The sequence below is a fragment of the Alligator sinensis genome, unplaced genomic scaffold (genome assembly GCF_000455745.1).
Source record: "Alligator sinensis unplaced genomic scaffold, ASM45574v1 scaffold591_1, whole genome shotgun sequence".
Lineage (NCBI taxonomy): Eukaryota > Metazoa > Chordata > Crocodylia > Alligatoridae > Alligator > Alligator sinensis.
In genome coordinates, this window is record NW_005842925.1 from 103,414 (window position 1) to 126,174 (window position 22,761).

General features: G+C 41.5%; 1 protein-coding gene across 1 annotated transcript in view; it reads left to right on the top strand.

The window, feature by feature from the left end:
• The window catches only part of GALNT1 (polypeptide N-acetylgalactosaminyltransferase 1), an 88,002-nt gene extending 68,615 nt beyond the window's left edge, over positions 1-19,387 (top strand). The window contains exons 8-10 of the mRNA XM_006036204.1: positions 4,626-4,724; positions 7,859-7,993; positions 18,185-19,387. Coding sequence (XP_006036266.1) covers positions 4,626-4,724; positions 7,859-7,993; positions 18,185-18,331 — 381 coding nt within the window. The 3' untranslated portion in view covers positions 18,332-19,387. The remainder of the gene's footprint in view (positions 1-4,625; positions 4,725-7,858; positions 7,994-18,184) is intronic.
• The last annotated feature ends 3,374 nt before the right edge of the window (positions 19,388-22,761 follow it).

Below are 22,761 nucleotides of genomic sequence, written 5' to 3' on the forward strand. Positions count from 1 at the left end.
CATTTGAGATTTGGCTGTCAACTAGACCTCGAGCTATTGATCACTACCCGTTGAACCCAACAATCCAACCAACTTCGTCCACCTTACATTCCATTCATCCAACCCATACTTCCTTAACTTGCTTGCATCAATGCTGTGGGAGACCATATCAAAAGTTCTGCTAAAGTCAGGGGATGTTTTGTCCACTGATTTCCCTGCATCCACAGAGCCAGTCATCTCATCATAGAAGGCAGTCAGGTTGGTCAGGCATGACTTGCCCTTGGTGAAGCCATGCTAATTGTTCCTGATCACTTTCTCCTCTCCCAAGTGCTTACAAAAATGGATTCCTTGAGGATCTGCTCCATGTTTTTTTCCAGAGACTGAGGTGAGGCTGACTGGTCTGTAGGTCCCTGGATCCTCCTTCCCTTTCTTAAAGATGGTTAGTATATTTGCCCTTTTCCAATCATCCAGGACATCCACAGATTGCCACGAGTTTTCAAAGATGATGGCCAGCGGCCCTGCAGTCACATCAGCCAACTCCTTCAGCACCCTTTGATACATTGCATCTGGCCCTGTGGACTTTTACATGTCCAGCTTTTCTAAATAGTCCCTAACCTGTTCTTTTACCACTGAGGGCTGCTTACCTTCTCCCCAAACTGTGGTGCCCGGTGCAGTAGTCTGGGTGCTGACCTTGCTTATGAAGACCAAGGTAAAAAAGGCATTGAGTACTTAGTCTTTTCCTCCTCATCGGTCACTAGGTTGCCTCCCCCATTCAGTAAGGGACCCACACTTTTCCTGACCTTCCTCCTGTTGCAAATATACTTGTAGAAACCCTTCATGTTACCCTTCACATCCCTTGCTGGCTGCAACTTCAATTGCCCTTTGGCATTCCAGATTTCATCCCTGCATACCCAAGCAATATTCTTCCCTAATCATCTGTGCAAACTTCCACTTCTTGTAAGCTTCCTTTTTGTGTTTAAGCTCACTGAAGAGTTCTCTGCAAAGCCAAGCTGGCTGCCTGCCATATTTTCTATTCTTCCTGCACTTCAATTTCTAGGCTCTCAGCTCCAAGAACAAGGTTCATAAAATCAAGATCCCTCCTACAATAAACAGGGTATGCGCTGAAGATGAGATTCACAACTGAGTGGAAAGATGCCTAAGCCAGCCAGTGGGTATCCTGAAGAAAGTTATGCATAACTTAAAACAAATTATGCCTATCCTTGCCTTGCTTGCAGGCTTTGGTATATCCTCACAGCCTGAAGTTAATTGCACATGTGAGACTTGGATACTCAGCATGAATATACATTTCTTCATTTAAACATTTGAATTGCCTCTTTAGTTACAGGGAGTTGCTGGCACCAGTAGGGCTGATGTCTGCTTTTTATGTAATACCTACTTAAATCGCGGTTTTGCGGATTTTGGGGAAACTGCAGAATCCCAGAGTGTCCGCAAAATCAACAACAGCAACAAAAATTAAATAAAAATAAAATGTTAGCTCCCCAGTGAGAGCTAGCATTCTTTGCTGCCAGAAGGGGAACGTGGTGGGATGGCACAAAGGACAGCAGAGAAGGTGGCAGCTGCCCCCAGGGTCTCTTCACAGTCAGTGCTGAGAGGCAGAGTTGCTTGAAGAGCAGCCCAGTGATTGAGATGGTGGCTGCCCCCTCGTCTCTCCTCCTCCCCGGGGCCTCTTTGCCAGTCAACGCCAAGGGGTGGAGCCTCCATGAAATGACCGCAGAATAAGAACTTTACACTAAAATTAACCTGCAAAAATTGGTAAATCTGTTGCTTGATTTAGGTAGACACCTGATAATAGCCTAGTCATTAGAACATTTGCTCAGAATGTGAGGAACCTGGGTTCTAGATATTCCTGAGTTTTGAAGAGGTTCAGATTCGTATCTCTTATCCTCAAGGTGAGTACCCTAATCACCAGCCTTAGAGACAAGGCACCTATTCCCCACCATTTTATTGAAGGAAAGTGACCAAGGCTATTGTGCTGAATGCTGAGCCTACCTATAGCACTGTGCATGCCTATTGAAATGGGCCCTTCTGGGGATGCCTGGCATGAGACTCTCTCCTATGTCTTAGATGACAGAGAGACATGGAGAGGCTTAGCTCAGCTCAGCTAATATGGCAGCTAAGATGGACGCGTGTCTCTTCCCTCCCCTCCCCCCCACCCTTCCTTCCCCCACTGCAGTGCTTAGGTGACAAATTTAAGATGACAAATTTAAAATTCTCTGCATATAACATCTGATTACTGGGCTGGGTGCCTGAAATTAAAAGTAGTCTTGGATTCAGATAAATATGGTATTTGTACTTAAACATGCACAGGAATACAAGAATTATTTTATCAGAGCAGGCCAGTGCTTAGTCTAATTCAGTGTCTTGCTTGTGTCCAGTCCTGGTGGCATCGAAGAAGTTGCACAAAACCTTTGAATGCATAATTAAGAAGTATCTTGATATTTTTTCCGTAAGCAATTTAAAATTCTTTAGTAATCTCTATAAATAAGTAGTGGTTTTGTGCTTTGAAGCATAAATTTTAAATTCTTTAAAAAGAATCCTTATCCTATATAATATAAACATACATGTATTTTATGTGCACATCTAATCTTCCCCTCATGACCAGAGGCAGAGAAATAGGGATGTCTAAATCTGTGCGTTTCTTATGTTATACAACATGGAGGCTGCTTGCAGACGTGGGGGAAAAAAACCACACTTTAAAGTCAGCATGCTCCCATGTTGAGCACAGCACAGGCCCAGAAGAAGCAGCATGTTAGTTGCACCCAGCTTTCCAAGCATCTGTAGAGACAGGGTGGTTTTGTGGGGCCTTTTTTTTTTTGTGCTTTTATGTAATAGGTGATTGAATCAGCTTTAGCTAAAAGTGCCAGAAAGCCCCACTGAAGCACCCAGTCTATACATACACTGCAGAGCTGGGTCAAAGTAATGCACTGCTGCTTCCAGTAGAGCAGTTTTTCTTTTCTTTTTTTCCCCACATCTGTCAGATCCTACAATGTCTAGTTTTTCAAAGGCTTACAAATTGTTCATTTGCTGTCATGTGCTTCTGAAGAGATGCACTGTAAAGCCAGAGTATGCTGATAAAGTGTGAGCTCTGAAAAACAGTATGCTTCAAGACACAGGGGTGTTAACAAGGTGGACATGCAGACTGTGAGTTCCTGTTTCTGCGAAGAAGTAAGAGACCAAGGGTTTGTACCCAGAAGGTGCAGCAGTGAGGCCAAGGAAGATCTAGTGCTTGGGAAACCAAACTACAGAAACGTAATGAGCAGTTTAGGAGCACCTGCCCCCTGCACCTCAAAGATATGAGAGTCTCTAGCTTTGGTAACCTGTCTCTGATTCCATCTCCGACAGCTTCAGTGGCACATTATGAAAAAAGATGTAGCATATATGAGAATCCAGTTAGACTACATGTATTACTAGAGAAGCTTGGCATCTGACATTCTTGCTACATTGTCAGTGAACTTCACTTGTCATTGTTTGTTATTTTATGTGAATTAAGTCTTTTTGGCATGAGTTATGGTGACTCATCTTTAATTACATATAGACATTAGCATTCTTAAAAGGAAACTATTCTGAGAGTTCTCAACAAAAATCTATTAATTGATTGCAGATCAGCATTTCATTTCCCCCCCACTGTGGTCTCAATACTGTTGACTGAACAGCTATATAGACTTTCTAAAAATGGGCACCTGATACAGTTTGAACCCAAGTGAGACATTTCAGTCTGAAAAGGGCACGCTTAGGAAATTCTGTCTTAAACTGAGCTATGTTTTTCTTCCTCAGCACTGGAAAATCTGCTGGCAATATGTTTTTCTGTTTTTGCTTTTCAATCATTTCTTGTACATTTGAAGTACATTCTGCAGTTCATATTAGTAAAGACAAAATTTGACATCAATATTCTGCTTAACTAAAGAAAGCAACTGGAGTATGACTGTTTACATATTATTGTTATTGTTGTTAGTTTGCAAACTACCTGGGGGTATACATGGCTGCAGCAAACAACTGTGCAGGACTGCTGAGGTGCTTCATGTGTTTGCTGCAGTTTTTACTTCAAAGAGCATCGCTTCTGTAATCAGCTACATAGATGGAGGAGCAGTGCTCTTTTGAAGTAAAAGCCATAGTACACAGCTATGTGGCTTGTCTTCAATTTGACACCTGCTGTGAACCACCCAGATATGATATATTCAGTGGTGTCAAAAACATGGCCTGCAGGCTACATTCAGTCACAGGAGCCCTGTTGTCTGGCCCACAGTGCTGCCCCTGAGTCCAGAGTTGACTTGCACTCTGCACGTGTTGTGCACCAGACCAGCCATGCACATAAGAACCTGGATACATGCTGTACATGGCGCCCACTCGAGTTTGGTCCAGGGTAAGCACTGTGCAGCCTGAGTCTCAGAACAGCTAGAGCAAGTACTGCATGTATTGGATCCGGGATGTAGGATAGGAGGTGGGAAGCCTGTAGGCCCCGGCCAGGCCATGGGACTGGCCCTGCACCATTCATTTGGACCATAGGGCCAGGTGAGTCTGACTTTCCTAATGTAGGTCCTGCTGTATAAATCAGCTCACAGTGATAACCCTGAGTCCACTTTTTCTGCAGAAATCACCTTTTTAATGTGTTATATCTCTTTCTTTAGATAAGAAATGTGGAGACAAATCAATGCCTGGATAACATGGCAAGAAAGGAAAATGAAAAAGTTGGAATTTTTAACTGTCATGGAATGGGTGGCAATCAGGTAATAAACTATCTTAACTAAAAGTCTTGCATCATTACGCATATGATATATACTTAATTTCCAGCTAATCATACCAATAGTACACCACTAAACAGAGAAGTGGTCATAGTTAGCACTGGATTTATGACCCAGATACCTTGCTCCAGGCGGGACCCAAACCCTCAGACCAACCTTAACCATATCCTTGCTGGGCTGCAGGCTTCACAATCTGTGCTAGCTTTGCCTTTTGCAAATCAATCTCGCACTCGCTTACTGTCTCTCAGCTGTTGTCCTTCTGCATCGTGGTTACGTTTACCACAGCAAGCCCTGTTTTTACATCACACAATTGTTCAGGAAAGCTTCTAGTCCTAAAAACAACTTTCAAACCATGCATCTGCAAAAAAGAAAAAAAATCAGGCACCTCTGATAAGACCCATTTTTTTCCTTCTGGTTCAGGCTGTCTCCTCCTGCTCAGAATAACTCCTCAGCACTGACTCTGTTTACACAGCTGAACTCTTGTTTTTGTAAACACCTTCCTGCCTTAACAAGCTGCTAACACTTTTCCTTCTAGGATCTTTATACTTTTTTTTGGAGGGAGGTGGGGGGGAAGCAAAGACATTCCTCACCCCCATTACCAACACACGAATTCTCTACTAGTGCCGTGCATAACCAAATGCATGTTAGCACAACAAACCAAAGCAGGATAAAAGAATGAGCAAGTGTCCATTAACATGTCTTGTTTCTCCCCGTGCCCCCTCCTAGCTTTCTAAAATAAGCCACCTCCAAAATCAAATTTCTGTGGCACTATTTAGTCTCAGGGGCACACAGGATCACAAGGTATCTGTTTCACATCCCCATCCCTGATCTCCAGGTGGAGCTCTGTACCCTTCCTGTTCTTCCCTCAAGTGTCTCTGAGCTCCCTGAAGCTGCATTGCCTGCATAACATTCAGGCTTGCCAATAACTTGCACCTGTAACTTCCACTTACTATCTCCACAGCAAACGCACACTGTTCCTGTAACCAGTGCCACACACACATATGTTAACAATCTCTGCAAAGCAGCACTATCCTGTAACCACTTACAAATGCATGAGTCGCAAGGACTCTTCCCCTGCTGAGTCGCACACTCTCTCCAGCAGAGAGATTAACTTTATCTGCTTCTAGGTTCCTATAATACCAGGTATAGGAGGTTATGTTTTAATCCAAGCAGACCACAGCATGTACCCTTGTCCAAACTACGAACCTCAGGCACACTCTGAGAGCAGGTTGCAACCCTGTCTTTCTCAAAATTGCTGCTCCTGCCTCCATCACACCTGTACCCTACTGTGCCTGACCCAGACAGATAATGTCCCCTTGGTCAGCAGTGCAATCAACCAACTTCTTGCACAAAAAACTCTAATACAACATGGTTACTTAGTTTATAACCCTATTTGGAACTACCATACAGTTTTACCTTACCAGCAGATCTCCACCCATGACTCCATAGTCTTAGTCCACTACAAGTCTTGGCTGAAGCCTGCCAACAAATTCCCTGATCAATCAGATTACTGCCCTCAGGTTCCAGTCCCAGGGTTCCAGTCACCAATTGTTGGCACTGAACCTGATCCCAGTCCCTGAGTCAGAATCGCCCATCCCAGCGGATTCACCAGTTGTTGGCACTGGATTTATGACCCAGATACCTTGTTCTGGGCGAACCCAAACTCTCAGACCAACTATGACCTTTCCATTCAATAATAAGCAAATTTTATTGATACATGATGATAGTGGGTAAGAACAATACAAGCAATTCTATATCTACCGGTCCCAGGGCTGTCATCGGAGTCAAGGTACATCTGGCCAGGATGTGAGCTTAACTCTGAGGTTCTGTCTTGAATATCAGATGTCAGTAGCCTGGAGGTCCACATTCACTCCTGTCAGCATATGCCTTTGCTTCACAAGCCCATCACATGCACACATTCTAATTTGGACTTCCCAGTCTTCTCTTAATTTGATCTGTTCCCCAAAACCAGAAAGCCCAAGGGCTCTCAGTTGGTCACTGTGATCTGGTGCCACCTTATCTCATGTTATGGAACAGTGTGCTACATGCCTACAATTTCCCAGCCTGTATGTCTGTTCCTGTCTGCTTTGAAGGCTGTGAAACTGACAGCCAGGCTTTTAGAAATCAGTTAACACTTGCCATTGCCCTGGACCATTGTCATAATGCATATCTATTTTATCTATAAGCAAATTCCCCAAAGCAAACCTCTAAATACCATTACCATATGCATTTTGAAGCATTTCAAGTGTTATATCTGTCTACCCTATCTTCCAGCATGCATGAGTGGCTGCTATGGCCTCACCAGCATGCCCCTGGATTTGGTACATGTGAGAAGGAACAGGTGGGTGAGGTATGTTTAAAAACATCCCATCCAGAGTGTACTGCAGTGGCTGCATCTACATGAGACACCTGACTGAACAGTTGTTACTACGCAGTCATTTAATACTTGCATACACAAGTATTAAATGACTGCACAATAACAGGAGTTACTGCGCAGTAGTGTCACCAAATTACTTTTAGGTGACACTGACTGCACGGTAGCTCATTACTACTGCGCAGTAGCTTTGCATCATCCTTCGTGCCATACAATGGTTCTGTACAGTAGTAATGGGCTACTGTGAAGCTAGTGTCTCTCGTAGACACAGCCAGTGTGAACATTAACTTTTTTGTTCCCTGTGGTTTGCTGTAGCATGGGCCTACAAATGCTTTCTGATTCCTTCTTTCTGAATGTGGCAGTTCAGACCTAAATGTGCTGTTGGCTTTTTTTTTTTGCTTTTTTTTTCCTTTTCCCAATGCTCAACTCAGGAATTTTTGTACCTGTCTCTCACTGATTTTATTATTTTATTTGAAAATATAATCACACATCAGCTCTTGCTAGTTTACATTTTCAATTTAGAGGCTCGTTTCATTACAGTAAGGTCTATCTTCAGTTTGAAAAATTCGTTTAGTCTGAATAACTTGTGTATTTCTTCATATGGCTTTATACTTGCCTCTGAAGAACAAGTGAAAATAAATAAACATTTCCTTAAGGTTCACTATAACTATTTATTAAGTGATATGCTAATTTTTTTGTTCTTTCTGTGGAACCCATTATTTAACATTATTATTTTTCTATTAAGGTTTTCTCATATACAGCCAACAAAGAAATTCGAACAGATGATTTATGTTTGGATGTCTCCAAACTTAATGGTCCAGTAACAATGCTCAAGTGCCACCATCTAAAAGGCAATCAGCTTTGGGAATATGATCCAGTGGTAAGCCTTCTAATGATTTTCAACCAGGAAATAATTCAATGAAATTTCATACATTAACACGAGAACTACCGTTTACTGGGTCAGACCGTAGGTCCATCTTGCCCAGTATCCTGTGGCACACAGTGCCAGAAATACATTACACCAGCAATAAACTGAAGCAGTGTTTTTGTTAGTAGGGTCTCTTGGTCAAAACGGTGAAACATAAGTTGGAGGTTTTTCTTGTATGGCATGCAAAGCCACTCCATTGGACCCAGCAGTATAGGGAAGTTGGGGCCCTGCTGGACATTGCCCTTGGTTAGCCCTCTGCCAACACAGCCCCATTCACCACACTAGCGAGCAACTTGTTGCTTGCCACTTCCCTATATCCCATGCTCCATCTGTTGCTGCCCTGTGCAGCAGGCCAGCTCGAGCCCATGGCATGGGGTGAATTTAACACCCCCGCTGTTAGTGAAAGCTATATTCCTGTATGTAATTGGTTTACTCTGTAATCTTGGGAAGTGGGAAGTCACTTTAATATGGCAATGAATAATTCTAATTCTACTTACTTCAAAAGAGCAAGACTGTTTGGAAAATGCTTCTTCTCATGGATGCTGTTTTAAGTTAGTGCAAGACTAGAAACTGAAAATTATGCTGGCCCATATACTGGAGCCTTCTGTTCAATCTGGACTGGTCAAAAAAATCTTAAAGATCCTATCACAGCTTCAAGACCTAAGAACTTGCCTCTGTCACAGTTAATTATAAGTTGTTTTTCTATTATTGGAAAGCTAATTATTAGAAAGGGTAACAAAAAACCTGGATTTCAAGCTCAGCCACATTGTAAGATATTCAACTTCAAAAAAATATCATATTTTCTTTCTGTTACTGAAAATCAAATTGAGCTGCTGAAGCTAGAAACCAAACACTGGTTTGCATCATTTGAAAACTTAAAAAATTATGTGGTCAATAAGTAGTGGGGTAAGTGGAGTTTTCAGGGGTCATGTATAATGTGACCTGTGGGGCATTGAATTAAAAAAAAAACTTGCACGGGAGACTGAAATTTAAAAATATTAAAAGGTTTTTCAGTCTCACCAGCCTGAAGGCTAAGAAGTGAGCATTGAGGACCAGGGTTGGATCCAGAGGAGATGTGTTGTAGGAGCAGCAGCCAGGAACTCTCTTCTCTCCCCCCCCCAGTCCCTGAAGCTGGTGGGATTCCACCCCTCTTGGCAGCTTCTCCCTTTCTTCTCCATGTTCAGTTGCTCCTCCTCCTCTCCCCTGCCTGCTGCTGTCCACTGCTGACTGGAGGGTAGAGGGGGACCCCCAAAACTGTTCCTGCCAGGCTGCACAGGGCCCTGGGCTCTGTGGGGGACAGGAGCAGCAAGGGCAGGCAGGTTCCCTGTCCCTCCCCAGTCTCCCTAGGTGTTCCACACCAGCCTGAGAGCAGCTGAAGGAGGAGCCACCCACCACTGCTGCTGTTTCTGGCCAAGCCTAGCTCCCCATGCAACCAATCCCTACGGTCCCAGCTGGAATGGGGAAGGGGTGGCCAGGACAGCAGCAGTTTTGCAAGTCTCTCTTTCTTGCACTTGGAGACATAAGTAGAGGAGGCAAGGAGGATAGAAGAGGTGTTGCTGAGTACGTAGGGGAAGTTGGGGGAATTCTTACATGATTTGGGAACTTAAAAGGAGAAAGTCTCAGCTGTTGTTTCCACAGCATGGTTTGCCCACTTAGAATTTGGAGGGATGTTGGGAATGGGAGTGTAGCCACCCCTGTAGCACTAGTTGCTAGTCATGCACACCCCCTTTTCAGAATTCTGTCTTTGCACCCCTGAAATGGTTTTGTAGTACCCTGGTTGAGAACCACTGTGTTAGACTGTTGGGTTTCTTTTCTGAATCGTGACCAGTCAATGAAAAATAGCCTCTTTTGTCAGCCAACTTGTGGGCTAGGAGGATAAAAGAGATCCCAGACCTCGTGCAAGGTGCTGTCTGTCTTTTACAAGGACAGTGTCACTCTCATGTCACTCTCATGTATCACTAACTTCCACATCAGTTAGTCAGTTTCCACTCCTGTTTCTTTTTTTAAAACCTTGTTCCCTGGGTGAATTGAAACTTTTTACCTGCTGGATGTTTTGGAGCAATCTTTTTTTGTTTTTTCCCCTGCTACCCCCCCCACCTTTTTTTTGGCTAGTAACCAGTCTTTGAAAGCTATGTTGAATGGCATTTGCCAAGAGAGTAAAAAAGACAGTCTGTATCATTTTGAGGATTACGTGGTTTTCAAGATCAGGATTTACTATACTTTTTTCTAAAAATTAATCACCTGGATAGAATAGGGTTCCAGTGGCTTCTGCTTCTTGCTGTGGTAGCATTCCCATATCAGAGGTATGTTGAACAGCAACTTAAACTTCAATCCAAAGCTTTACCAGTAGTCATTCTTTGGCATTCTTTTATTGAAAGCCTTACATCCCTTTATTGTGCTGTAAAATTAAGGCATTTTACAAAGCAATGGAATTTGGAAACTACGTATTTTATTGCATATTATATGCTAGAGATTTAATATACACATCAATGTTTTTGAAAGGCAGAATGAAGAATATAAGATCTTTTCTTGTAGTAAGTAACTGAGTTAGCAGCAGCTAGGGAGCTAAGCCTGTTCATTTGTTCTGCTCCTTGTGAATCACTGCAGATTTTACTTTGTTTCACTCATAAGCAGCAGAACATGCTTTTATGCTATTTCTTGCATATGATGCACACTTCAATTTACAGCAGGTGTTTTTTGGGGAAGATGTTTGTGTTGTATTGCAAGTGTTCATCTTTAAAAATTTTCATTCCTTTCTGATTTTAATTAGGGAAACTGGTCAAAAGTGATGGCCAATAACCTACTGTGCAAACCAGTTCCCCAGAGACTGCAGTCTTTTCCCATTATGCTTCCAGTGTATCCAGTGCTAAGTGTTCCACATAATTAGGCACTTGATTATAGACCAGATCAGTTACAGATGTAGTTCAAAGGTAAGTATTTGTAGCTTAGTTGAGTTATCTTGATCACAGGATTGTTTTCTGCCCCTGTAATTTTTTCATGGCTGGATACATCATAAGTGTGATGCATTTTAGCAGGTAGATCAAAGTATCTCGGGCATCTTGACTCAGTCAGATTGATTGATCAGGTTTTGTTAAATCCTTTAAAAATCTAACTGCACTAATGAAATAACTGTTTCTTATTGTGCAACTGAGATTGAAACAGGCCCTAGTATTCTATTGGTATTTTCTTCAGGTTATTTAAAAACATGTTTACCTTATTTATTTATGCTCTTAGTAATTACCATCTTCCTCTCAATTACTGCTATTTACCACTGCTTAAACTAGAGAGTATTTTTGACACTGACAGTTGATAGAGCAAATAAAAGGATTTCTTTTCTAAACAAGGAAACGAGTTTTTCAAATGTACCTTCACCTGCCTTCCCATTTCACACCCTGTGATAACATTGGCAGAGATCAAGAATAGGAAAGAAGGTGAAACTTGTTTCTGTGTTGTTTTGAAATATGGTCCACAGTGCAGTCAATACTGTCATGGACTGGCCTCTTGCACATACAGTAAGAAAAGTGAATACTTGTTCCTTCCTATATTTGTTTGGCCAGATAAGCTGTATCCTCGCATGCAGGCACATGCGGTTTGTGGTGTCACAAACCGCACACATTGCACATTAAATTGTGTACAGTGCTGCTAATTTGTAGTGAGGGGACAAAATTTTGCTACAAAAAAAACCTGGAAAAAAATGTGGCACAAAGTATGCAAAAATAGCGTGTGTCAGGACAAATGCAGACAGAGGAGCAGATAGCCCCGGGCAGCCTGCTCCCCCATTGTGTGATGCAGAGTCCCTTTGTTAAGAGTGCAGAGTGCCTTAAGATGGGGGAACAGGCTGCACTGGGCTGGATGTTCCCCCCCCCCCACCCCCATCTCCACATGCTGCTCCCCAGCTGGCTGGGGTGTAGTGTGCTTTAGCTCAGGGGCTGCCTGCTGGCTAGCACCACATTGAGGCACCCTGTGCCCCAGCCAGCCCCCGCCCCTGAAGCATGTGGAGTCTGGCCGGGGGCTGCGAGGACCTGGACTTGGGCAGTTTGCCCATAGTGGGACAGCATGTCCTACAGTAAAGCACACATGCAGGGGCACGCACTGCAACAGATTGTAGTGGCACAAATGTGTACCACTACTATTTGTGCCTCTACAGGTACATGCCCCTGCTTGTCTGGATACGGCCATAGTGTCTTTGGACCTCTAAGAAGAATAAATGGCTGCAAGTCAGTATTAACGATGAGCCTTTCTAAGTAATCCTAGAACATTTAGTGTGAAATTTTCCCTAGGTCCATATTTTCATTGCCTAATTCTAGATTTTCTGAAGCATGCATACAACAGGGAAAGTGAGGCATGAACATTTGCTGTTTTGGAGATCTGTCTAAGCTGGTTTAAAAAAAATTAGAACAGGAGATGAGCCAAGGTAAAAAGGCAACCCACTCCAAAGACTTCTACATTTTGTGGAAGAAGTTAGAAAGGGAGGTACTTGCATAAAGTGCAGTAAAATTGTGGCCATTTAATGACTCTTTAATCCAGTTTTTGGTTTTCTCTCGTCTGAGCTGTTGTTCAAGACCTTGAGCCTTCACTCCCACCTTTTATGAGGAGAGGAAGTTAACAGTTGTGCTCTATGGAACTCTCATCAGCAAATTGAATTTTCACAAAAATGGCAAGGAGCACAGAAAAGGATTGCCTACTTCTGCCTAACTTGACGGTCTAGAATGAGAATTATGGTTAAGAGCACTCCAATCAGTCACAGCATGCCTAAGAATTCATGTGACATAATTGGCTTTCAACTAGATTGCAAATATAGCCAACTCCAGCTTATTTTTTATTGCTCAGTGTGTAGAATTAATAGTAATACTCTCCTATTAATATTCTTGTTCTTGGAAGAAGAAATTGTAGAGGTGTTTACCATTTCTGGTGGAAGGATCAGTGTTTTGACAAGTTATCTAAGAAATAAAGTCCTCTGTTTTTCTTGCCATTTTTGAGACTTCCCAATTACCTTTGCTATTTTTAAAGAGTCTTTCATTACCTTTAAAAGAGAACTCGTTCATAATAAGAATTTACACAGAGTGGATTCTTTAACATGCAAATGTGACAAAACCATATAATTTATAAAGCCCATAAAGTAAATATTGCCTGGTTTACATATTAAAAAGCAGTTTTAGAAATAAATTGGGTATGTCAAATGTTTTTCATAAAATTATATTTCAGAAGTTTGGTCCCCCAAACAATCAAACAGATATAAAATATTTTAGTTCATTTTAGATAGTGTTCATTAGCTGTATCAAATATCCCATAAAGACTAAATATGACCTTTACAAATTGAAAAGACAGTTTTCTGGCAAAAACCAAATGTTTTAAAAAAATAGCCTTATCTCTTTCTGTATTTTATTACAATGCATGCTATTCATTTAAATAGTAAAACATTAAAAACCTATTATAACTAGTGCTGAGATATTGCTGATTTTTCCAAAATGTAAAGTATTTTTCTTTACAAGCTGTACAGAAGCTGTACAGGTTTAAAATAAAAAATAGCATTAGATTGTTAGCATTTTGTCAAAAACTACTCTTTAACTTGTGCACATATTTTAAAATATGGAACTTTCCAAGCTGCCCTATATTCCTTGCAGGATCACAAAATAGTGACCATTGTAATTGACTGGTCCTGATTCTAATTTTGAGGATGCTGGAAAGAAATATGATGTAGTAGGGTTTTGTCTTTTAAAACAGTAGATGTTAATAGTTTATTAGTAGTTTTAGCTTATAGACAATAATCCTGAAGGAAATATTGCAATAGACAGTTTAGTCTGTACAGTCATCAAAGGCCCATGATGAATTATGGGTAAATGTAACAAATTGCAAACTAGTGTTGTTTATCATAGAGATGTTGCCAGCCTATATTTAATTAATATATTTTAGTACTGCATTAATTTAAAATTAATCAGGTATGTTTTAGTACTTTGTTAAAAAAAGTCTTTTGAAAAAAAAATGTGCACACTTTTTGAACCTGTTGTGAAACAACTGCTACAACTTTCATATATCCTTTGTAGTTATTAAGATGTTTGGTCATTACTGAGCAAAGCAAGACAGATTTAAATGTTTCAGGGCACAAGGCACAGGCTGTTCTGGAAAGATGATTTTCTTAGTGTATTCTGAAATGAGCTCAGTTTTCAGGCAGTGCCTTTTGAAATGATGTAGATTCTTCTGTATTTTTGTTGGAGCTTAATCAAAATATATTCTGCCTTGATTCATAAACCTTTTGTACCTCATCAGTGCTGTGTTAGGGCACACCAGAAGCACTCATAGCGCATCCCTGTCAGATTCTAACAAATCTGTGTATTCTGTTAAATACCTTGTCACAAGGACATGAAAAAGGATAACTCTTTTTAAACCAAGCTTCAAAAGGCTTTGTTTTAAATAAGATTTTTCAGGCCTGTATTTTTAAGCTGGTAATTTGTGGGCTGAGCTTACTTTTTTTTATAAGGTCTTATAATGAGCAACATTCTTTCTCCCCACCCCCGTGTTTCATTTTTTGCAATATCTTTTGCAACTAGCAGATTCGTTATTTTCCCTTGGACTAAGAATAACATCCAACTTTATTGGGTGTACAAAAATAAATGAATAACAACTTAATTTCTACTAGAGGTGCACTGATATATCAGTCACATATCAGATTGGCGCCAATTAAAAACAATTAACGTTATAGGCAATTGGCTTTTATGGCCAATAATGTCACCAATAAATGCCACATGTATGCACGCAGCCGCAACATGCACATGGCCAGGAATGCAGCACAGTAGCTTGGAGTGCAGCATCCTGCCAGTAAGTCTTGGAGGTGGGAGGGAGGGAATGGGCATGGGGGGTGCAGATCCCCCATGGTGAGGGAGGAAGGGGGGCAGGGGCAGGCACTGCCTATCCCCTGCCCACCCCACAGCACAGCGCTGCCGAGGAAAAGGCAGCAGAGCGAGTGCCCCAAGCAGGGGTGGTGCTAGACGGCATGTGGGGGACCATAGCCACCCCAAAATTCCCTGTAGCCACCCCTTCCAGCCCCACACAGCTGAGCTTACTCTGCCCCCAGTGGAGCTCCAGCCCAGCCCCTCCCACAACCCCTCTGGCTGGGAAGAGGCTGACACAGCCCCTGGCCCCAAGCCCACAGTGGGCAGCCCATCCTTGCCCCGCACACTAATCCAGGGGAACATATGCCTCCCCCAGGGTTGTGTATAGTGGCAGGGGGGGGGCCCGCCGCCCCCTTCCCCGCATCTTCTGGACAAGCCACCTGCAGCTCCACCCTGCACCTCGCCCTGGGGCTGCATTCACTGCCCTGGCTGGGCAGCGCCTTCCCCTGTCCCTGCCCCACTCCTTCCCTCACTGTGGGGGTCTTGATCTGCCCCTTCCCTCTCCGATGGCCCTTTCCCCCAGAATTACTGGCAGGAGGTTGCTTTCCAAGCTGCCCAGCTGCATTCCTGTAAATCGGCTATCGGATTGGTATTGACCAATATTACTGGTTAATAATTGGCTATTGTTATCAGCCAAAAAAATCTTTATCAGTTCACCCCTAATTTCTAGAGCTATTAGAACGAATGTGAATTCTAAAAGGTCCCTGTGTGAAGAGAGCTCATCCTGCCACCACCTTGATATTACATAGTTTGCTCATAAGGAGATGATTTATACATTCACCCATGGTAGTCACTGGTGACCTTCAGCAATGGTTGATATAATTATTAATTTGCAGCCATTATTTGTTTGTTTTTTTTTAAAGTTATAGCTTGTCAGAATATACAGTAAAAGCTTTATCTGGCATGAGTAGAGTAAGAGGGGTGCTGGTTATCTGAGAGTTATACAGAAGACACAGTGCCTTACTTGTAGTGCAAATACTTGATGTGCATGCTGGATAGACTTAGCAAAAATTCCAGTTGCTAAAGTGAGGATTTGTACTGGGGGATATTGGAAATTCCGGTTAACAGAGTATTCCAGTTAGTAAAATGCCGATTAACACAGCTTTCATTGTAACATCTTAAATCCTCACTTCAGTAGTTTGCATATTGGAATATATTCTTTAATCACTGGTCTACTCTGGCCTATTCTTAAAAGCTTTGGGAACCATCCTTACAATTACCAGGCATAATATTAAAAAATGCACTTTAACTTGTCACAGATAAAGGTATGAGGGCACTGTCAATGTCTTGCCATTGCAAGGACAAGAAGTAGTTTATTAAAATACATTCAAGACACTCAGTGAAGAGCACTCTATCCCCTCCCCCAGAGAAAGGCAAAAACCTCCTTCATGCCAGTCTGACCATGGAATAAAATTCCTGCCTTATCCTAAATGTGGTATTTGGTCTGGCCCTGAGTAGAAAATCAAGATAACCAAACCAGGAACTCTCTGGGTTTAAGCCCGAGCAGGAGCTTCAACACACCCCCACCAAAAATCGGAGCCATCCCTAGCTTTGGCAAAGACCTAATACTTCTGAGAAAGGTGTGGAAAATAGAACCTGATACTCATAGCAACAGGAGCTGGGGAGAGCTCTTTCCTGGCCCTGTGGCAACCAGCCAAGCCCAGAAACTAGCTTGGGATAACCAGACACCCTTCCTTCTACACTTGTTGCATTTTGGTTCATTTATCCTTTTTGTGCTATGGAAAGATAAATAGAACAGCATGTCTACTTTACTTTATTTCAATTGTTTATAAGTGTGTAGGTGTGTGATTATAAATGTCTATCGTATTTCCTCTAGATTAGTGAGAGAGGGGAAAAAAAACAAACTCTTCTCAGTTTTTGTTAATATGGGACCCTTTCATTGTGTCTGTTTTCCTGCTGTTCTTTTATCAGTCTGCTGCCTCCTATGCATAGACAGCAGACTGTTGTACTTTCTTGTTTGGTGAAAGAAGCCACACCAGTATCAATGCAACCCAGTACCACAGCTGGCTGGTTAATTAGCAGGGACAGTACAACTATAATTGAATTCCTCTTTTGAAAGAGGCAGGAAAGTGGAGTGGGATCAGTCACTACTCCTAGTACAACAATAGCAGCTGCAGAACAGGCATTACAAATTTGACAAAACCCTATGCTTGTTCTGAAAAACTTAATTGACCTGTCATAAACTTCCTAATGAAAGAAAAACATTTTAAAAAATTGAATTAGATCTGATTTATAAATAATAGTAATGATAACCAATTTGAGAGAGATTTGTTATAGAAGACTAGCTTCCAGTTTTTTTTTTTAAAGTTTGGAGACCTCTTTGCTGGCCTGTGGATGGTCAGTGTTTTCTGATTTTAAAAAATAACTAAAGTCATTACAAAGTTGCAGAAAATCTAATTTCTCATTTCTGCTGATTCCTGAACTCTTTTTTTATTCCTGCTGTTTATATAAAAAATCATGTGAACTCAGAAATTGACCATCTAGAATAGTATAACTTTGTCTAATGTCTCAGAGGCTTTTGGTCTCAGAAATTCACTGAGGCTGTGTAAGAGATTTCTTGTGATCACAGTGGTTGGACATAAAGGAAACCTAAGCAATATGTGAACTTTGAAAATACAGAGACTGTGTAAAGGTGTTACACTTGTGCTGGCAAAAAAGCCTTTCATGTGCCACAGAAGGAAAGCATACAGCTGTTCATATGGTTTCTTGCAGGCCCCTAGTATCCTAGTGCCCTGTGCTCTCTCTGTCTCTCCAAAGAAGGGGGAGAGAGGGAGAGCACTACCTCCCTTATAGCCTGCCAGGGATGAGCAATCAGGGAGCCCTTTAGGCCTGTGCCAATCCTCCACAGCCCCTGAACAGACCTGAGTCTGTCTTCATGGGGGGCCTTTATCCCCAGCATAATGCATGAAATAACAAATTTTCAACATCCCATTTAATTCAGTAGTAGGTCTTTGTCAGAATGAATATTCTAAAATACTGCATATTTTATTGAATAGTTATTACATTTGACTCAGCAGTAGACTTTAAATGCGCCATATATTATATGTATAATCATGCTTAACACAGAATATTTTCTGGAAGTGGAGGCTGGATGCAGTGACCTAGAAAATCTTCCAGTCCTGTGTTTTTATGAAAGAACTTTAACTGAAGACAAGGGTGGATATATTTTTCTAGTGTGCATTTTTCTAGAAATCTTAATTGTTTTTCTTTTGTTTGTGTTTTTCTTTTGAAGAAATTAACCCTGTTGCATGTGAACAGTAACCAGTGCCTAGACAAAGCCACTGAAGAAGACAGCCAGGTACCCAGCATTAGAGACTGCAATGGCAGCCGCTCACAGCAGTGGCTTCTTCGCAACGTTACGCTTCCGGAAATATTCTGAGAGGTTTTAAAAAGAAGAATAAGATTGACTGGGCTACCTCGGCAAATATTCTGGCTACGTCCTCAAGTAGCGGAAAAAGGGGGAGATTTCTGTTCTGCAGGATGCAAGGTTCATCAACTGTTAGAACTTCAGCTTCTGTAGCTTTTCAGTTGCTGTGAACCAGCCTTTCCTGTGTAAGAACACAAAACAACCATGCATACTAGTGAAACTGCTCCCGCTGATGTTTACAATATTTGAAAAAGTTTCTTCCATCAGCGAATCATTCTAGAGAATGTTTAGACAATGGAAACATAATCAGTGCTCTCTGGAGATTTGCATATCGTTGTAGTTTGCTTGCACATCAGTAACCTTTGCTGAAAGTGCTGTTGTAATGAAGAGATTTCCAAGCATTTTTTCTCCTGGTTAGTACTGGTAACCAGCCTATCAAATATAGATTAAGAAAAGAAAGTAAACGGAACAGAGAGCTGGACATCAGATTCACTATCACGAAATAAGATTTTTACAATCAGAAACATGTAAAACAGGGTTTAATGGAAACTAAATCAGAACTATGAAAAGTACAATTTCTTATAGTAAAGTATCAAATTTATATGTAGATTTTATACCTCAGTGGGGGCAAAAATAACAAAGTCAAATGACAATTCTTTCTCTTTTCAGTTATGTGACAGTCCATGGATATTTTTTCCCGGTGGGTCTGAAATTATTTTGGGTGCAGGCAAAATGAACTTAAATAAATTTGGTTCTTTGAACGTTGGTTCAGTTTTTTCACTTTTTATTTTGTTTTGTGGGCTCTTGGAATTGTAATGTATCTTTATATTACTGTCTGAAAACTGGAGGTTTAACATGCTGTCTAACTGTTTTGTCCAGACCTGCCACTTCAGTTGTACTTGGATCAGTCAGCTTGTGGACTTTCATGCCCAAACAAGATTTTTTAGTGCATTTTGAACTCCTTAAGTTAACTTTGCTGATTCTGCTTAGTGTCCAAGATTCATACTACTGTACTACAGATTTGTTTTCACAGCAATAAATCTTTTGGGTTATTTTGTTTAATTCCAATCATCAGTGAGCCTGCAAAATGATTTATTACTTGGATAAGAGGAGATGAACATAGATGAAGGTTTTCTGGTAATCTTTTTTCACTTCATACTTCAGATGTGCTTCATTGTCAAGTGCATATTTAGATTAGATTTCTGAATTGTAATGTTGATCTGCTGCTTTTTTCTAATAAAACTTGAAGAAAAATTATTAAATTGGCATGGTTTTTAAAGCTAATATAGCTAAAAGCAGTATGACTATGTGCATTACATTTGTCTTGCACTTCTGAACTGTTTATTCCATTTGAACTGAATCTCTTGGTTGTCTTTGTCTTGACAACAAGCCGTAAAATGCTCTGACAAAACATTGCATTCTCTTTTTAACAGAAATGCAAGATTTACATAAATGAGAGGGTAATTTTGTTAAATGTTGTTGTTTGGCCAGTTGCCCTGTGAAGCAAATTAAATTGAGACAAGCAAAAGATGTGCAGAATTACACTGTTACAGTCTGTCATAAGTTGATTTAATCAAACAGATCTGCTATTTCTTCATTATTTTTTGCACTAGTACCCTTATACACCTTCCAGCACAAGAAAATGAACAAAGCACCTGCATTGAAAAGCAAAGCTTGCCATCTAATTTCAGACGCAAAAAAGAGATGGGTCAAGCAAGGGCAGTATCAACAGGGTTACAGTGCTACACTTCTGGTCCACAAACTCCTCAGTATGATGTGGTTTAGGTAAAATAAATTAACTTAATTATGTTTCAGTCATGCTTTTATTGGTGTTGCTCTACACCTGGGTCCTAAGGAGGGATTTGATTTGTGAAAATAGTGACTTACTGTATTATATCAGGGAATACTTTCAGCATGCAGGAGTTACTTGGAAAAAAATCATCTGGGGAGTAATGGCAAATTGGGCATTGAGCCAGACTTCCTTGACATACTGAAAGAGGGCATATAATCATTTACACTTGCTTTTCATCCTTTGGCTCCTCTCCTACCTCCTTTCCCCTAATTTAGCATCTACTTCCTTCAAGTTCTTCATGCTAATACATCACCATCCATGTCTGCTATGCAGACTTCTTCAATTGTTCTTAATGATTTGTTTCTACAGACATTTTTTTTTCAGTCCCAGTCTAATGAGTTAATTGGACAACTTTGAAAAAAAGTTTGGCTGTAGATTAAGTGAGAAACATTTTTCAAACTAGAGAAAAAATCTGTTGGAGATTTGGGAGTAAACACGTGATGAGTAATTCTATGCCAACATCCTGTTACATTTAAATCTTTTCAGATCCTAGTCATAGTTCAGTTTTCCCATAAAATTTTATTTCCTGCTTAGCAATATGGAAGAAGCCTGCAGCAGAGTTAATCTGTGGCCTCTTGGTTTCCCCCGGCTGCTGCTGCTCCCCTCCCCCTCATCACTGGCTACTGCTATAGTCAGTCTTTGGCTCTTCCTTGTTACTCTGGTTTTCACTTTCTGTCCTCATCCTAGGAAATGGTGCAGTGTGATGCAGTGCCAGGGGAGTCCACAGCTGAGGAGGTGAGGGGGCCCTTTTATCCATGCATGAAGTGCAGTTGGGGGATGGGGGAAAGAGGGCCTTAAGTTGAACAATCCTGTTCTGTGATGAAGTGGGCACTTCCACTCTTTATACCTTCTTAATCTTCAAAAGCCCTTCATCCGCTAGCAAGTATGGAGACTGTCCTCTTCTAGTGCTTTTACCTGTGACAAGAATGATGTAAAAATATCTTCGTCTTCTTGTAGACAAATGTCACATTACACTAACTTCTACTCTGCCTCCTTTGCACTGTCCGCTTTAATTTTTACCTGTCCCCTTTCAATTTGGATGTTGCAGTTTCCTTGGTTTATAACATTTCTTTTGTTCAGAAATCAAGAATAATTTATCTCATTCCACAAAAGCCTGTCTTATTAGGCAACGGTGTGCCCCAGTTTACTATTCTACTAAACTCATCCCTCCAAGTCCACTCCATTTTCACCCTTCTCTGTGCTCTAAGCTAATGCAAAAAAAGTCTGTTGTCCCCATTCAGTATGGAAAGGAAATGTACATGGAGTAGCTAGATTAGGAAAGAAGACAGAATCACAGGAAGGAAACTTCAGGTTCATTTAATTTAGCCCCCTGTGCAGATGTACAATTTATTGTTCCCAAGTCATTTCATAAAAAGGACTATACAGCTAGTTTTTTAAAACTTCCAGTGAAAGAGATCCCACAATTTTCTTGGAAGGTGTCTTCCATTATATTCTATTCTTACAGTTAGATCAGACCTCCATAAAAGCTTTCTAAATCTGTTGTACTGCAGCTTTAAAGTAATTACCATATTTCTCTGGCTAGTAAAAAAATAAAATGAATCTCCATGACAGCCTTTCAAATACTTTAAAATTATCATATCCCCTCTTAATTTCCTTTTTGCTGAACTAAATGTTACTTCTTCCTTTAGCCTTTCCTCAAGGCTTACAATCAAGCCCCTTTGTCATCATCATCACTCACCTGTGGACCCTTTCTAATTTCTGTACGTAATTGTTAAAACACAGAGCCCAAAACTGGACATGGTACTCCAGTTGAGGCCTAACCCTAGGGCCAAGTACAGTGGTACCTCTCTTGTCTTGCATACAACACATTTGTTAATACAGCCAAGAATCGCCTTTGAAACAGGGAGAGATTACCAAAGAGGAGTATACCTCCTCTGCTCGTGTTTGTAGGGAGGCAGTTAGACGGGCCAAAGCTGCCATGGAGCTGAGGATGGCAACCCAAGTAAAAGACAACAAGAAATTGTTTTTTAGATATATTGGGAGTAAAAGGAAGGCCCAGGGAGGAATAGGACCCCTGCTAAATGGGCAGAAACAATTGGTGACGGACAGAGGGGACAAGGCTGAACTCCTCAACGAGTTCTTTGCCTCAGTGTTCCTAAGTGAGGGGCACAACAAGTCTCTCACTGGGGTTGTAGAGAGGCAGCAGCAAGGCGCCAGACTACCATGCGTAGACCCTGAGATGGTGCAGAGTCATTTGGAAGAACTGGATGCCTTTAAGTCGGCAGGCCCGGATGAGCTCCATCCGAGGGTGCTGAAGGCACTGGCCGACATCATTGCAGAGCCACTGGCGGGAATATTTGAAAGCTCGTGGCACACGGGCCAAGTCCCGGAGGACTGGAAAAGGGCCAACGTGGTCCCCATTTTCAAAAAGGGGAGGAAGGAGGACCCGGGCAACTATAGGCCAGTCAGTCTCACCTCCATCCTTGCCAAAATCTTTGAAAAAATTATCAAGACTCACATTTGTGAGAGCCCGGCAGGACAAATTATGCTGAGGGGAAACCAGCACGGGTTCGTGGCAGGCAGATCATGCCTGACCAATCTAGTCTCTTTTTATGACCAGGTTACGAAA